Source organism: Colossoma macropomum, unplaced genomic scaffold, assembly GCF_904425465.1.
Source record: "Colossoma macropomum unplaced genomic scaffold, Colossoma_macropomum, whole genome shotgun sequence".
NCBI lineage: Eukaryota > Metazoa > Chordata > Actinopteri > Characiformes > Serrasalmidae > Colossoma > Colossoma macropomum.
Window position 1 is genome coordinate 20595433 of NW_023494807.1, and position 18510 is coordinate 20613942.

Consider the following 18510-nt stretch of genomic DNA (forward strand, 5'->3'; position numbering starts at 1 on the left):
CTTGATTGAAGTCAGCAATCAACTATCATGTCGTTACCTAGCAACCAACATGTCTGTTACCTAGCAACCGACCAAGCTAATTAGCCAGGCAGCTAGTGACCGCTACTGATGTACAAAAAAGATCAAAAATGAAAGCGCGATGAACTTGAAGTTAAGAACATTGTGACAGCACTTTGTGCTGTTTTCATAGCGTCGCCACTTCACAGTTTCAGTTACATTTCCCAAATACTTTAGCTGAGTGCGCTAACGCTATTCCTCCTGATAAACAGACAGATGTTCAGCTCTGTCTGTTATTAAAAATAACATAGGTTTTTTCCTTTTCCTGTAAAGTTATCATTTTGGAGATATGAGGTTTTCGTTTCAACAACAGTGATAATATTTCAGACTTAAGAAGTTTCTATAATACGGCCCCAGGTCTCTTTAGTATGTTACATTCATACATGTGTGCGCTCACCATCATATGTGTAACATTCTTGGTGAAATAAAGTGATTCTGATTCTGAATATAATCAATAAGACATTAGGGCATAACTGACTGTAGCACATTTACCCATTAGTGGCTTTGCATTTACCTAACCAGGATTAAACTAGTGACCATATGGCACATTTTCAAACTTTATCCAAGTTGAAAAAGTTGATCCACTGCATTCTGGAAAGTCTGCACAAACACTGTGACAGCACATGGTTTCTATGTGTCTAACAAGCTGTGTATGATATATTTATCTGCAGTGTGTCAGAAGGAGAGGACAGTGTAGGAGTGGGTCATTCAAGACGCCAATACCGAGAGCACCAAGGTCATTTTCTATTCCCTCAGCCTCACCACGCACTTTTGCACCTCATGAATATTTGATCCGCTTATGCATTATGCAAACAGGTTCGGCTCCCTGAAACGGCGCAGATGCTGCAAATCCACCAGCTCCGCAAACTGCAGCTTCCTTCCATGTTTCACGCGGCATGTTTCCTGTCTCCTGCGCAGGCCGATAACTTTGTCACACCGCAGATCATTTAAATCAGATTAATGCAGATTTGTAAACGTGGCTTTGAAATATGAAAATTACCCTGCAAGGCTGTTATGAAACTTTGCACAGGTAGATCAAATAATCGTTCTGCTGAATGTGATTATAACTCTGGCAAACCACAGAATGACTGATGATAAAAGGGGGAAATGAGGCCAATATAACATATTCACAGAAATGCATAATTCACAACTGACCGGATAAGAAATAGGGCCTTAACAGAAGCAGCTTAATAGGACATCACTTCACAACTGCCATTATCATTAACTGCTAAGTCATTGCTACAGCAGTCGCAAATTAATCTCGTACCATCAAGAAGCGTTGAAAAAAGCCTGATATGAGCAAAACTCTGTAACTTCAAACCCTTAAACTCACAGAACAAGTTCACACAGCAGATAAAAGTGGCCATTTTCTCACCAAATCCGATTTTTTTGTTTGGCTGCTTACAATGTCTTTTAAATGTGACCTGTATGTGACATTAGTCTGAACACATCATGCTCCTAAACTGTCGTGGGCTGGAGGTTAGGGAACCAGCCTTGTGACCGGAAGGTCGCCAGTTAGGTCCCCTGAGCTTACAGTACGTGACTGAAGTGCCCTTGAGCAAGGCACCTAACCCCAGGCTCTGTGGACAGGGCTGCCCATCGCTCTGGGCAAGTGTGCTCACTGCCCCCTAGTGTGCGTCCACTAGTGTGTATGTGGTGTTTCACTGCACGGATGAGTTAGATAGCGGAAATGAAATTTCCAAGTTGTGGGACTAATAAGGGTCACTTAATCTTAATCACAGGAGCGATCATTAAGAATGTATTTGAGCTTGATGTGAAAAGAGCACGTTATTTGGTCATGGACACTTCTTTGGTTTGCGTCCTCGGATTCTTTAAACTTTGCTTTCTGACTTTTTCTTGACGCTGCAGCCGCATTCAGTCATTTTTTCAGAATCTCTTCAAACACGGAGCGGTTGTGATAAGTGCCTTCTAATCTGTTGGTACAGAAACATCAGCCTAAATGATTATGAGGTCTCATCAGTGTGAAATGATAATGAATGTTGAGTTGGATTGACATGAAAGTCGTATGAATTCCAATCTGGCTGTTTAGACTGAGTCGCATTGCTGCATATCAAATACGTACCGGATTCAGTACCACATATAAAAGGGTCTCAAATTGGAACTGAAAATGTCAGATTCAGAGTGTTTTTTGTTGTTCACACTGCCACAAAGATAACACATCTGTGTCATATATGAAGAAAAAGTTTGGATTTGGGCCACTTTTACCTGCTGTGTGAACAAAGCCACAGAGACCTGTATGTTGGCCCACATGATGTTATGTTATACCTGATTTATCCTACAAAGGGAATTTGTCATTTTGCTGCCTTGCTATGCCAAGTCTGAGAGCAATCCATCAGAAAAGGCCACTCCAGGCAGTGGGGGGCACCACCAAGAAATACCAGACAAGAGGACAACCGAGAACAGCCAGTCAGTCTTGGGACTTGAACCCATCTGCATCAAAGTCAACGATCAAGAGAAGACTTCACTAGAGTTTATCAAAATGAAAACCACTGGCAAGCCTCCAAAACAGGAAGACCAAAACATTTAAAAAAGCCTGTACAGTTCTGGAACTACATGTTATGGACAAATAAGATAAATATCAACTTGTACCAGAGTGATGTAAACAGAAGAGTATGGAGAAGGGAAAGAAATGCTCATGATCCAAAGCGTACCACCTCATCTGTCAAGCATGGTGGAGGTAGTGTTATGGCTTGAGCATGTATGGCTGCCATGGGACTGGCATTTATTGACTGATTTATTAATGGCACTAACGGAATTTATTGTATTTATTGATGATGTGACTGTTGACAAAAGCAGCAGGATGAATTTGGAAGTATATAGGCACATATATTACCTGCTCAGAGCCAAATGCTTCAAAACTCATAGGACAGCACTTTACAGTGCAGATGGACAATCAACCGAAGCACACCGCAAAAGCGACTCAAGACTTTCTTAAGGCAAAAAAGAATGGAATGTTCTGCAATGGCCAAGTCAATCACTTGTGCTCAGTCCAACTGGGAATGTATTTCACTTTCTGAAAGCAAAACTGAAGGTAATATACTCAGCAGAGAATGTTCAAGAACAGGAAGAAACTGAAGACAGCTGCAGCAAAGACCTGGCAGAGCATCACCAGACAAGAAACAAGGCATCCACTGATGTCTAAGGGTTCCAGACTTCCAGACTGCATTTGCAACCAAGTATTAAATATGACAATTTAATGTATGATTATGTTAGTTTTCCCAATTAATTTTGAGCCCCTAAAAATGGGGGAACTATGTATGAAAATGGTTGTAATTCCTATACTGTTAACCTGGTTTAAATACCCTCAAATTAAAGCTGAAAGTCATCACTCTGGGCTCATACACATTATTTAATTTCAGCATGCTATAGTAGACAAATAAATAAACAATAACTTTGTTGACATCCAAATATTTATGGACCTGACTGTTTGGTTTTAGACTACTGAAAACAGATTATTTTGAATAGTTGTGTATATTATATTATTTTTGTTTACCACAAAGTGTGATGAGGTTGATTGTTGATGTTCATTTATTTTTTTCATGGAGAAAAATGGCTTTGATCCAGAGTCTTATTTGGGCTGCAAGGGTGTATTTCTGTTCCTTACTCTCATAACTTCATAACTTTCATATTCATTTCTTAGTAGTCACCAAATACTTAATAGTAGTTATGCTGTAATATTGATAAGTGATTAATAAGCCTGCCGTTTAAGACGTTAAAGCATCTTGCTACTTACAACATAATCGCAAATTGAATTGTTCTCTAATCCTAAAACTGACCTTGATGTACACAGCTTAACAAAAGGAGTCAGAACATTAAGATTGATTGCAAAGAATTAAAGAATAAAAGTGCGCAGAACGAGAGAAACAGGGACAATAGCCTACTCTGACCCCTTGACCTCACCACGCCCATCTCTGTGTCTCTCCCATGATGGACTACTTGACCTCTGACCTCAGTAATGCCCTGGGTATTGACCCTTGTCCTTGCTGCAGCTGGGGTATGTCCTGCTCATTTTCTATATGAATTTGTTAACAATGACCCAGAGGCTACTTTTACCAAACGTGTTTTCAGGGCTTGACTGAAACTGGCGACAGATGTTTTAACCATTTATTATTCAAATATCTACACTTTTAAATGAACAGGATCAAAATATGATTTTTATATTGTTATGAATTAAAAAGGAAAATGTGTGGGGTTTAATATTTGTTTATTGTTTAATATAATTACTGGTCATCATTTTGTGTGAAATATTTCCGTAGATTACGTCATTCCATTTTGCTTGCCGTAAGATGGAATATGAGTTGATTGAGGAATGATATTCACTGCAGAGGTTCAGTCAAGAACAGGTTTGATTGCAGGTTTGTTTTCCACACAGGAGACTTGTCACATTTGTGCAGACGTTTTTGCAAAATGGATGGCAGCTGACAACGGTCTCATAAAGTCGTGCAAATTTTTTGAACATACCCAGTCAAATTAGGTTTTATTGAAGTGAAAATAGGTGAAAACATTCTCTACAAGGAACAAATAATTATAACTTACCTTAAATAAGGCATTTCCTATACATTTTATTGTACAAGTTCTATTTGTTCGAGTTCAACATCTCGAAAAAGAAATAATTCATAACATATTTAATGTGCCATAACTTTTGCACAAACATTTTATGTTTTAGTTTTTCTAATATGTTACATTCAGTGAATAAACAGTAATTATGCATTAAATTGTGCTGTGTGTTCTCTGAAGATGACCTGAACATATTTTCACTCTGGAAATCGACAAAGCATGTCATTTGACCAGGGGTGCTTTGGCACACGACTGTACCATTATTATCATTCAGTAGGTTACTGATATTCAAACAGCAGTTACTGGATTTGTGGCATGTCCTCTTGCAGGAATGTAGGACAGCATGAGATGTGCATATTTTTTGCGAAACTCTCAGTGCAAACATGCACATCATTTTCCACATCTTTTTTTCACCATTACAAAACTTGAAACGGGAACTAACCTGACAAAATGAACCAATCACGCTATGTGACACGCCGCACTAGGAGCAGATAGCTTTTACACACACTGTGTACAGGGCCTGATTAAGCCATTTTCTGGCACTAGGCTATAAAACACTTTGAGGCAATTTATATGTGCTATATAAAAGATTATGATAGCATATAGAGTTGCCAACTGTGGTGAGGTGACTGGAGTGGGATTTTCAGGTGGCTGAAGTGAGACTGGAGTAGGATTTTCAGGTGGCTGGAGTGAGACTGGAATGGGATTTTCAGGTGGCTGGAGTGAGAGTGGAGTGGGATTTTCAGGTGGCTGGAGTGAGACTTGTGTGGGATTTTCAGGTGGCTGGAAAGAGATTTTCAGGTGGCTGGAGTGAGACTGAAGTGAGATTTTCAGGTGGCTGGAGTGAGACTAGAGTGAGATTTTCAGATGGCTGGTTTGAGACTGGAGTGAGATATTCAGTTGATTGGTGTAAAACTGGGGTGAGGTTTTCAGGTGGCTGGTTTGAGACTGGACTGAAATTTTCAGGTGGCTGGAGTGAGATTGGAGTAGGATTTTCAGGTGGCTGGAGTGAGATTTTGTGGTGGCTTGAGTGAGACTGGAGTGAGATACTGGAGCTGAGAAAAGAGCCAACATGCTGGCACCACCCAGCTTGTTCACAGAGACTTTGCTGATGCTCAAACTGTTCAAATGTGTCTGCACTGACCAGTGAAGGACAGTGAAAGGTACAGCGTTTTTAAACACTGTTTCTTGTTTTCATTACCATTAAAATGATTTGTTAAGTGACACTTCATTGTAAACCCCTTTAATGTTTTGAGGTCTTTTTTTTGGCTACCTTTTTTGCCGCAAGTGCCATTTTTGGGAGCAGTGTTTTGGTGGCCAAAATTTCAGTGCATCCTTATTCCGAGCATGTAAGTCAGTTGACCTTTCACTGCTGTGAGATTTCAGTTTAGAGCTTAAGGAAAAACCCAAAAGTGCAAAAGTTGGGAATTCTGCATAAACAAAAAATATACCCTAATACAAAATGAACATATTTGAGCTCATGAAATGTAGGTCAAGATTTTAACTTCTTTTTTTAACCCACTAATGACAGGATCCTTGTGCTTGTGAGGCCCTCGGCTGGAGCCTATACAGTGTTTACGGTTAATCCGGCTATGACTGTGATTTGTGAAGCGAATCACAGACCATCATTTTCAGGACAAGCATGGATCAGTTCTCTGGAATGCTCCTGGCCAAACGTACCGAAAATCCTGGGGGCAAGCGGCCTGAAAATGCCTTACTGAAACGCCTCCTGACCTGCCACAGCTCACAATGACTCAGTGTGTACATTTACACAGCTTTGAGTTAACTGCAAAAGACACTGTTATGAATGCACTTCCCAGCAGACAGATGCCAAAGGACAGACTTGCACAGATTTCTTTAACAAATGCTGTTTCTCGAGAGGTAGAGCACAGTAAATTGCATCGCCCATCATTTCAATGCAGCACGTTCGCTGAAGTGAAGGAGGAGAGTGTTCAGTATCTGCCAGACAAACGCAGTCTGATTTATTCCTGATGGCACAGAGACTCAGACGGAGTTGTAAATAACTGCAGCAAAGAGGCCACTGAAAGCTCAGACAACTCTCCAAAAGGCAGAGCCTTCAAATACAGCAGCCTTTCCATGACGGAACTGCCGGGTGTAAAAGAGTTAGAACCCGATGAAGATGTTTATACTGTGTTCTGTTCTTGGGGAGGAACTGAAAAGTACTGCATTGTGTAGACTGTATGGTGTGGTGCACTATGTAGCACAACATGTGAATTCACTATGAAATATACATTATAGAATGTAATGTGAATGCAGCATGTTCTCTAAAAAATGATGCACTGTTTACATGTATATTCCCTGTATTACATCAATGTAACATTGTCTGTAAACTTGTTAGTTCAGTTTTGTCAATAATTATGCACCATAAGTAATATATTACATTTATGCCAATTTAATGAATCATTTTTGTCAGTGTAGGCGCAAGTTTATTATGTAGTATGTACATTCACAGTTGCTTATCCCGTCTGTTGTCCGGTACAATTTGTCAGCTGCCCATTCATTAATGGTTAGTTTCTGACCAAAAAACCACTGCTCACCAGAAACTATTAGGGAGGATTATTTGGATTTCTCTGACACAGTGATACACTGTATGCATGATCACTGCATATTATAGTCTGTAACATACACATGTTAATGTTGGAGTATGTAAAGTCACATACTGTGGTATGTAACATATACATTGCACACATAAACACTGCCTACTGTATTATATAACAAACATTTCTTACTATAGTGCAGGGGCCAGCAACATGTGGCTCTTTTACCACCCTGCTGCAGCTCCACAGCAAAATTAGATTTTTAGGTAAAAATAAAATAATCTTCCTTTGCAGTAAAATAAATCTCTGCTGATCGTTCTGACACAGTTTTAACAATAAATGGTCCTAAATTATTAAAAGGACAAAACAGCTCTTCTTAACATTTGGGTTGCCGACCCCTGCTATAGAATATAACATGCATATTACACACATATATATTGCATACTGCAGCATGTACAATACACATGTCATCCTGTAGTATGTGACTCATATGTAGTATTGCATACTACAGTATGCAGTAGGGTTGCAAAAATTACAGCAAATTCTTTTGACCAATAACCAACCGTTATTAGTAACTGGCAAGCCATCAAAATATCAATTACAAAACTGATAGTTCCAGTTCTGCAGTCTGATTCAAAGCAATTGTAAAATAATGTGATATGCAAACTTAAATGTGCACACATTAACTGAATTCTGTATTAATGCATTGAGATATGTTCCCCTTGTATGGAAGGTAGATCGTAGTACTGATAAGTGGGGCCAGGCATAAGCATATGTATATGACGTAAATGGCCCAGTACAGTGTTAAATACACTCTACATAAGAACGTGGTTTTGTTTAAACTAAGAGGTTGACAACTATAATGTGTTCATGATGATATGACTAAAAAGCTGAAGTTATGTCTCATTACAACAAGTTAAACAAAAATAAATGACAGGACCAGGGCGGCTTTGGCTCAGTGTATCTCAGTAGCTCTCGAAGGTCACCACCATACACCAGGTTCTTTTCTATGATTTACACCCCAGTGTGTGATTTCCTCACACCAACATGCATCACATTTTTCTTGGAGAACATGGACCAAACTGTTGTCTTTTATCTTTGCTTTTGATATGATACATCACTGTAAACATCACTATTTTTAGCTGCATGTGTCATTTTTTCTTAGGCCTCTCAGCCTACCTAGTGGATCCAGTCACCTACTGTGCCTTGCATACAATTTAAAGAATTTTCCTCAATATGAATGCTAAACCCGCATATTCAGACAGGAACTCATGTTTATCAGAAAGGAAATTAAATTAAATGTTTTTGTAACTGATAACACTGGTCAAACCATTGTTTACTTATTGGTTAATGGTTAATCACTTTCAGCCCTGGTACATACTATACATATCATAGCATAGCATACAGGATACTGTATAGTGTGGAACATGCATGTTATGAAACAAGAAATGAAGCCAACATATAATGTACACAGAGCATGTTTACAGCTGTGGCTGCAGTGTGTGTGTGTATGGTGTATATGTGTTGTGTAGGATGTTTACAGCTGAATGCAGAAACTCACCAATCTCACAGCTCTCTCCCGTGTAGCCCTGTGGGCAGAAGCAGCGGAAGCCTTCTCCATCCGGTAGACACGTCCCACCATGCAAACAACTGCATCTGTCTGCGGCTGTGGAGCAAAAACACACACAGGTCATTAACTGTAGTGGCTCCCAGAAAGCTCTGTCACAATCTGTCGCTCATTAGAAAGCTGGCAGGCACACACAGACGTGACCCGTGGTACGGAACTCACTCATGCCTTCACGCTGCGACAGGACTCCAAACACACACCGGCCATTACCATATTTATAACCACAGGGAGAGAAGAGTTGATCTTATAGCATATGCTACTGTGGGCTGAATTACTGGGGAAAATATCTAATTGCAATTTTTTTGACCAGCATCATGACTGCAGTTTAAATCGTGACTAATTTTTATAGAATCCTGTTTTTTTAACTGAGAAGATCAGCATTTTCACTTTCTCTGGCTTGTGGTTATGGTTGTGTTGTCATATTCACAACATTTGGATGTAGTGGCCAATGAGTTTATATTAAATAACCAAAATGTCAAACGTCAATCACAAAAAAGTTGGGACAGTATGTGAAATGTTAAGAAAACAGAAAGCAGTTATTAGTAAATTCTGTTTGACCTGTATTAAATTGAAAACATGATTTTTAATGTTTTACCTTATGGACGTTTTTTCATAAATATGTCACTGCTGTCAGAACAAAACCTCATATCTGCATTTTTGCCATTTTTCAGTTCTTGACATAATTTGAAAATGCCTGTTGTCCTTTACATTGTATGTTAATTTAATGATGAATGGACCAAACAAAATTACTTGGAAAAATGTCTGGTTCCATTGACTTACATTAAAAGTAAAGCATGTTTTTTCCTTCTTCTGTTGTCATTTTGGAACTACAAGGTTTTGTTCTGACAGCAGCAATATGCTCATTCCATTTTATGCCTGCAACACATCCCAAAAAAGCTGGAACAGGAGCATGTTTACCACTGTGTTACAGTTTTGCCATTTTTCCATTCTTCCAAGTCTTCAGCTGCGGAACCATACGGGGCCTTCGCTGTTGTGTTTTGCGCTTCATAATGCTGCAATTTGAGACACGTCTGGACTGCAGGCAGACCAGTTTAGCACTCTCTGATTACACAGTCATGCTGTTGTAACATATGCAGGATTGCATATGGCTCGGCACTGTCATGCTGAAATAAGTATGCATGTCCCTGACATATCTTTCAGCATCGCTGATTCCTCTGCAGATGTGCAAGTTACCCATGCCATGGGCACTAATACCATGACAGACTCTTTCTTTGAACTTTACCCTGGTAACTGTCTGGATGGTCCTTTCTTCTTTGGCTCAGAGAACAAAGAAGATGGAGCACAGTTGCCTTTCAAATCAGTTGCCTTTCTTGATGTTGGTGACATATGGCTTCCACTGTGCATAGTACAGTTGTAACTTTATTGACAGTGGATTTTCTTCCAGAGCCCATACAGTGATATCCATCACAAAAGCATGTTTTTAATGCAGTGCCACCTGAGGGATCGAAGGTCGCAGTCATTCAGTTGTGATTTTCGGCCTTGCCCTTTACACACAGAGATTTTTTGGAATCTTTTGATAATGTTATGCACCACAGAGGGCAAAATACCTTTCTTGCAATCGCTCATTGAAGAACATTGTTCTTAAACTGCTGAATTACTTGCTGATGAATGTTTGGCAAAGTACCGAGCCTCGACTCATTCTTGTTCATAAAGGACAAGATGTATCCTAGATGCTCCTTTTATACCCAAACACGGCTGCATCGCTTGTTTAAGATGATTGAATGTTTCGGAACGATCCTAATTTTGCCCCCCTGCAATTTTTTGGGATGTGTTGCACAATTTCAGATGAGCATATATTTACAAACACAATGAAGCTGATAAAGTAAAACATGAAATATCTTGTCGTTGTACTGTTTTCATTTAAATACAGGTCAAAGTGGATTTACAACTTATTTTTCTGTTTTTGTTTGCATTTCATACAATGTCGCAATTCTTGTTGAATTGATATTTGTATTAATATAACAAGTGTCTCCAAACTTTCGAATGGTAGCATATGGCTGTCATACCAAGTTTCATACGGCTTTGCCTCAGAGGCTTCATTTTAATTACGATGGGTTTCAGCTTGGTTGTTACAGCGAGGGGTGAGAGGTGATTCTCTTGGACAGCAGCAATATGCACTGAAAATACAACAAACATATGGTGGCATGTCTATAATCAGACCCCAACTATATCTAAAAGCCAAAGTTTTTTGGCAAGCACAGCTTAACTGTGCTTCAAAACTATAGTACAGTAGCAGCCTTCCAGCCACTGTGTATAAACAACCCCACAAAGCCGATAAAATATCCAACAAATGCCACAGAAAGCAATATAATGGCAAAGTAGGCCGCTGTCTGCAGAAAAGCAGCCTCTGACCCTTCCTGTCCCACCATCTCAATACCAGCCTTTCCTTTTCTCTGCTTCAGTTCCTCTCTCCCTCTCGCACACACCTGAGTCAGCCAGCTGCTGTGTTCTAGCAGCGCTCACTGAGGCTTGTAATAGGCTTCCAGAGCTGTGGTTCAGCGCTCAGTGTGCTCTAATGTGTCTCTGCCTGTTGGATGTGCTCTGCCATTGACCTGCATTGTGTCAAACTTGTCTGAACAACATGAACTGCAGCGACGCTCAGATATACAATGTCCTATTGAGAGAGACAAAAAAGAGACAAAAAAAAGAGAGAGAGCGAGCGCTTGTTTCAAAACAATCTGCTTCGGCTTCCGAGCCACTGAACCAGAGAAAATCTATCTGTCTGTCTCTGAGAGCTCCACGTACTGTGATTGCCTGCTGGGATTACTCTTCACTGACCTTCTATTGATGTGTACAGTTCTGTTGACAGCACATACAGCTAATACAGGTTAGCATAATGAGAGAGAAAGCACTGCTCTTAAAGCACAGTTGGACTAAAAATAAAATTCACATTTTCGCTAAAATTTTACCCAAAGCATTGTCAAGCAACCAAAACATTTTTTGTGTCTTTGGCTTTGTGCTGGAGTTATGAGGCTAATGTGGCTATAACGTTAATAGAAGCTAGCTGCTCATTGTCCAAACCATTCATATTACCAAACGAGTCTCAAATCATCATACACTCGACTCAAAGTCGAGTCAAGTTGTTTAGTAATCTCAAATAAGCACTTTATGATGTACTGCTATCTATAAAAATGGAGAAAAGTAAAGTAAAAGTAAGAGATGGCCTTTAGCATATTTCTTATGAAGGGTATCAGTATTGCATCAAATTCCACTTTATGCAGAATGTTGCATGAATGTCTGCATAGTGTCATATTTGCAGGGTTGGCGTGGCCCAATATGAGTTTGGGCTAAATGACACAGTGAACTTATGTTATAAGTCTGGCTTTTCTTTCTATCAGGTATGGAAACTCACAAAACATGAAGTATCAATTTTAATGCTGACACTGATGTCATAGTTGGATCAAACCACTGTCCAGTCAAATGCTGCAGATTTTAGCTCCTTTTGATTCATGTGCTATATGCTAACAGGTATAAATAGGCAGATGAATCATCCGTCTTCTGTTACATTTGAATCTCAATAGCCGCTAAGGGTTTTGAAGGATACTGTAGCTCGGCTAAGCGGCACTAATCAGTCAGCTAATGCAGGTGATGCAGTGAGCTGAGCCAGGCCTTTTCAGCAGACTTGTTGATTCAGATCTCTGTGCATTTCAGATGCCCTAGACAAAATACATTCTTTCACTTGCTCTTTCTGTCTCTTTCTGCTTTGTCATGTTCTCTCTTCCTCCTTTTTTCTCTGTTGGTCTGTTCTTCTTTATGTTTCTTTCTTTTTTACTCTCTCCTTTCTGTTTTTCTCTCTTAGCCTGTCCGTCTTTCAGTCTCTCTCCTTTTATCTCTCTTTCTCCTTTCTCTCTTAATCTGTCCTTCTTCTCTTCTCTTTTTTCTCTCTTTTGATCTTTTTCTTTCGTTTAATCTGTCCTTACTTCTCTTTTTTCTTTCTCTCTTTCTTTCTCTTAGTCTGTTCCTCTTCCTGCCCCTTTTTCTCTCTTTATCTATCCATCTTCTTTTCTCTTTTTTCACTTTTGCTCTATTTCTTTTCCTTATTCTGTCCCTCTTTCTGTCTCTCTCCTTTTATCTCTTTTATCTCCTTTTATCCTTTCTTCCTCTCTTTCTCTCTCTGTCTCTCTTAATCTTTTCTTTCTTCCCTTCTCTTTTTTCTCTCTTTTGATCTTTTTCTTTCTTTTAATCTGTCCTTCTTGTCTCTTTTTTCTCTGGTTCGATCTCTTTCACTCTTTTAATCTGGCCCTCTTCCTGTTTTTCTTTCTCTTTTTTCTCTTTCTCTTGCTTTCTTTCTTTTAGTCTGTCCCTCTTCCTGTTTCTTTCTTCCCCTTCTGTCTTTCTTTTTTGTCTCCCTGTTCCTCTTCTCCTATCTTTCTCTCTCTCTCCCCCCCTGCAGTCTGTCCTTCTTCCTGTCTTTCTCTCTTTTAATCTGTCCTTTTTCTTGTCTTTTTTCTCTTTTAATCTGTCCCACTTCCTGTTTTTCTTTCTCCATTTCCCTTTCTCTTTCTTTCTCTTATTATGTCCCACTTCCTGTCTTTCTTTCTCTTTTATTTCTTTCTCTTACTCTCTCCTTCTTCCTGTCTTTCTTTTTTCTCTCCCTGTTCCTCTTCTCCTGTCTTTCTCTCTCTCTCTCCTCCAGTCTGTCCTTCTTCCTGTCTTTCTTTTTCTTTTTCACTGTTAGTCTGTTCCTTTTCCTGTGCCTTATTGTTTGTCTCGCTCCCTCTCTCTCTCTTTTTCTCCCTCTCTCCCTCTTTTTCTCTCTATTTCTATCTAATTCTCTTGCTCAGCTTTACAAACTGTCCTGACCACATTCAGTGCACTCAGGGTCTGTCGTCATAGTAACTGCGCTGAGAGCGGGCCTCAGAAAAAAGTAAAAAAAAAAAAAAAGCCATGTGAGAAACCCGACCCACCTATCACTCTCTCTCCACACCTCCTGCCCCCTCGCATGGCTCTCTCTCGGCCAATTGCCTCACGGCGTTAATTACCAGCCACTCCGTTCTTTAAGTGGCCAGCGATGGTCTCGGCCTTAATTGGCTCGTTAGCCGCTTTCACCACATATGCTAATGAGCCTGGCATCTTCATTATGCAATGGCTCGCGGATCGCTGGCACGGCTGCAATTATTCGGTGGCTACGGATTTCCATAATCCCGGCGTTTGGTTTGTTTACTTGGATAATTGTCTTTCTGAGGCGAGAGCAGAACACAGTGTTGGAAATCAATTAAGGGCACCAGTAGGGACACAGAAGTGAGAGGTTTTCAGCAGTGTTCTTAAAGGGCCCATATTCTTCATGTTTCTTGTATTCATTGTTCTTGCAAAATTTAAGATTGATATATGTAGGTGACCTCTGCTCTGATTGGCTGTAGTGCATTATGGCTTGTTTAAAAGCACTCCAGGCTGAGATCTGGAACAAACTGTTAAGCTGGGACTAAAATCTTCAGGGCTGTTTGCTGAAAATAAACTTCAGCCACTCTGGATGTCTCGACACTTTGGAAGGTTGGAGTGATCCATTTGCTTCCTGACAGCCATGAACAGTACAACATTAAATCGTTTCTTACATCTTCCACTCCAGTAACTCTGCTGCAGACTGTCTGCAGGAACAACACTCAGCATCACTTCAATGTGAATGGGCAGAGTTAAACTGCTCGAAACAGACTGTAATGAATACCCAAATAGTGATTTCAGTATTCGAATGATGGCACCTTAAACAGTAACTTGAATGCTCAATCAAATCCCTAGTTTTGAATCGTTCATGTTTATGTAGTATGACTGCATTCATGGTCCTAAATGCTGCAGATACATATGGTCGGAAAATCATAACAATATGACTTGTGATAGTTATTGAACTACCACCATCCTTAACATGCATTATTGATTCAGTTCATTTATAGCAGTTGAATTGAATTGAATGTTAAAGGGAAATTCTGGCCTAAAATTGGAGTTTAATATGTAATTTGTCATGTTATGCAAGTTCTGTAGTCTTATATCCCTTAACTATGGACGTCCAGAGAGGCCATGAAGTAGTGCTAGCCTAGCCAATGTTCTACAGGCTTAGGATTAGAGCCAAGGTTAGGGTTAGGTTTTGGGTAAGGTTGGGCAAGGTTAGGTTTTGTGTAATGGAAATAACATATTACCAATACATCTACTTAACGTATCAACAGAACTACAAGATATTTACTTCAATGTATTCAGATGCTTCACAACTGCTACTTTACTGATATGTTGTTGATGTGTTACTGATAATCTGTTAAGAGTTTATTAATCATCTTCAAAGGACCACTCCAAATAAAGTATTACCAAAAAAATAAATACATAAAATAAAAGCCTGACCCAAACATCCACCTCAGAGCAGGTTTAGTTTTTCAAAAGTTCCTCCAACCTTCAAGACACATCATCAGAAGGGTGTTTTCTGAGTCCTATAGAACAGCCTTGCTCTAGAGGCTACTGCGGCACTGCTCTAGGGTGTGAGTAAGCATGTTTACAGATGCAGTGATGGTTATATTTCTCATTTTGACTGGAGTGTCTCTTTAAATTCCTTGGCAAGTTCCATCGCTCTGCCAATCGGATCACTTACAGGCAAAACCCTGACACTGTCATGCAATCAGCTCAATCATGCTGACCGAAGAAGTGGGGTGGATGCAGGCGACAGATATATGGCTTATTTTTGGACTCTCTGAAGCTGACATCATCGCCATGAGCCATTAGGAACAATGCTGAGAGGCAGCTGAGACACAATGGGTAATGTGTGTGTGTGTGTGTGTGTGTGTGTGTGTGTGTGTGCTCCTTCCTCCATTCCAGCATCTGAGGCTCTACCCAGCAGACAGAGCGCATTGATTGACACGTGATGTAACACACAAGGTCAGGGCAGGCCCTATAAACATTGCCGCAGAGAGAGGGGGGTCGCTATGGTTGATTAAAAGTCAGAGTGAGTGAGTTCGATCTCCTTCAGCTTCACTCTTTATAAAACTACCAGACGAAAGCACTACTGAAACTGGATTCAACCTTTTTTGCACACACTATGTGCTTAAAAATATGCACAATATGTATGACATAAAATACAAAGCTGTTGTATATCGCAATGATGATCTAAGATGCAATAAATCGTCATTAAAATATACAATTTCAGCAGAAATTTTTTTCAGCAGAAATATTTTATTATTCAGCAGAAAATAACAGCAATGATGCTGTGTGCATATATGAGATACATTTTTCCTTCTGTTCCTCAATTTAAATAAGCATCATCATAAATTCTACATTAAGAAGATATGAAAAATGACAAAGTTATAAAATAACTTACTCCTGAAATATTTAGTGAAATGCTTAAACTGCATTGTAAATCTGTTCTATACAGGTATATAAAATGCAAAACTGCTAATTTTATTGCATTATGGCATATTTATTCATATAGTTACATTTACAGTCATATGCAAGAGGTCAAATGACATGTTTTTGCTGAGTGAAAATAAGTTAACACATTCTCTACAGGGACTTAAAAACTTAAATATGGCATTTTTTTAGCAAATATTAGTGCACAACTGTGATTTATTTGCTTAAACTAAATACGTTTAACATATTGGAATAACCTAAAAATGAAATATAAAACGTATCATAACTTTTGCACAGTCCAAATTTTATATATTTTTTTCTAACATGCTAAATTCAACAAATAAACAGTAGTAGTGCATTAAAGTATGCAGAAGGGTGTTCTATGTAGAGGAAGTGCTGTTAGACTGTACACAGTAGAGGAAAAAGTTTTGCTGTCCCTTTTTTGACAGTAACGTGCATGAACAGTGAACTGTGATATTGAAAAAAAAAATATCGGATCAGACCCTTTCTTAGTTTCACACCTGTGAATCAGATATCAGATTTGGGCAACATCAAAAAAAAAAAGAAAAAGGAAATCAATCAGCCGAGACACATGGAGAGTAGTGTTAGATTCTCGGGTAAATGTTCTATAGGCCTGTATTTGAATACTGAAATCACTATTTAAGTATTTGTTCCCTGATACCACAGGAAGTGATATAAAATAGATCTCTGAAGTCAGGGGTCATTTTGTAGGCTGTGGGAAGCCCATATAAGGAACTCTGGGTCTAAGACGGTCTTCTTTTTGGGGAAAAATGAATGGCGCAACCCCTGATTGTCACTGAATCCTCAGATTTACGAGGTTGTTAAATAGTAAAATACAAACATCGCTCCAAGCAAACTTACACTCCTGCACTGAAATGATGCTGCATGAAAGTAAGTCTACTATTAAACTTCAATAGTATATAAACCAACACCAGCTACTCAAACGTAAGCTACTACTGCCACAGCTGTGTAACCATCGTATTTGGCAAGGCTTGCTGGTTTGTGTGGGGTATTTTGGGAAGATGCCAGTGTTGTGACGTCAGTTAAACGTGCAGAAGTGTTAATTTACGTGTAGCAATAATCTAAATACAAATAAACTCTTAAAGACTCTTTAACAACCTCATAATTCAGAGAATCCAGTGATATCTGGAGGAAAACCTGATGTAGCTGAGCTTTTGAATTTACCATAGAAACATTTTGACATTAGAAGACATTTAGACCCTGTTTACACCTGGTCGTTTAATGTGGATTGTAAACTGGTAAAAATGTAACCACATGCATTTACACTTGTCTGGTGTCAGTCTGATTGAAATCTGATTGCAGTGAGGTATGTAATATGCCAATCTGTTCATTTACAACAACCAACCGCCAGTGTTGTTCCTCGTTTTTCCTATTCTATTCAAAACCTGCCTGCGTCCTCGAAAATCATGTTTTTTTCATGTTGTCATTCATTTCCTTACACCCCCCATGCAGTACTGCAGGGGGAGGCGCCATCACAGTACTGGGAGGGTTTTTTGTTGTTGAATTGGCTTGAGGATATAGATGTGTTTACACTTGTATAATGAAATGCATCTCAGACCACCTTCTGAAGTGCTTGAAACGCATGGAACCACCAGATGTAAACGGAGTCCAAGGCTTCTGCAAGCTGAAAGTGAATAAAGCTGTAGAGAGTTGAGCTGAGAGTGACAAGAGTGAAGAAGACCGAAAGTATGATACTGAAGGGTAGTGAAATGGAATGTGTGTGCATATGCATGTGTGAAAGGATGGGAAACAAAGAGTGAGTGAGACTGAAAGGAGAAATGGAAGGATACAGTTGGATGACAGCACTATGAAGTCTTTGGTGGAATCCTTTCTTCCTTAATGAATGTCTTTGTGTGACCCTCAAACAGCCAGTAAAGCCTCATTTTAGATTCTGATCATGACTGTGACACTGAGGGCAGAATTTCTCTCTTTCTCTCTCTCTAGGATACAGTGTGTGTGTGTGTTGTATCTCTCTGCCCATGTGGAAAATGTTGGATTTCTCTCTCTCCCTCTTTTGATGTCTATTTTCTCTGATGGCTCCAGCAAAACTCCTCTCCAAGCACTAATCATTTCATCATCAGTAAATAGAAAAGGATGATTTGTGGCTGAGCTGTTTATCTCCTACCACAACTCACAGATAGCACTTCACTGATAATGGCACAACCTTCCAGAGTCACTGATATTAATGTCTTTGGCACTGAAGAGGAGAGGAATTGAAGGAAAAGTGATATGTACAAAATACCATAATGTGATTGTATAACTACATATTGTAGCATGCTTAGCAAAATACTACAAACACACACATAT

General features: G+C 39.4%; 1 protein-coding gene across 1 annotated transcript in view; it reads right to left on the minus strand.

Moving 5' to 3' along the window:
• The window catches only part of ncana (neurocan a), a 149521-nt gene that overhangs the window by 34056 nt on the left and 96955 nt on the right, over positions 1-18510 (minus strand). Inside the window, exon 9 of the mRNA XM_036556625.1 lies at positions 8755-8859. Coding sequence (XP_036412518.1) covers positions 8755-8859 — 105 coding nt within the window. The remainder of the gene's footprint in view (positions 1-8754; positions 8860-18510) is intronic.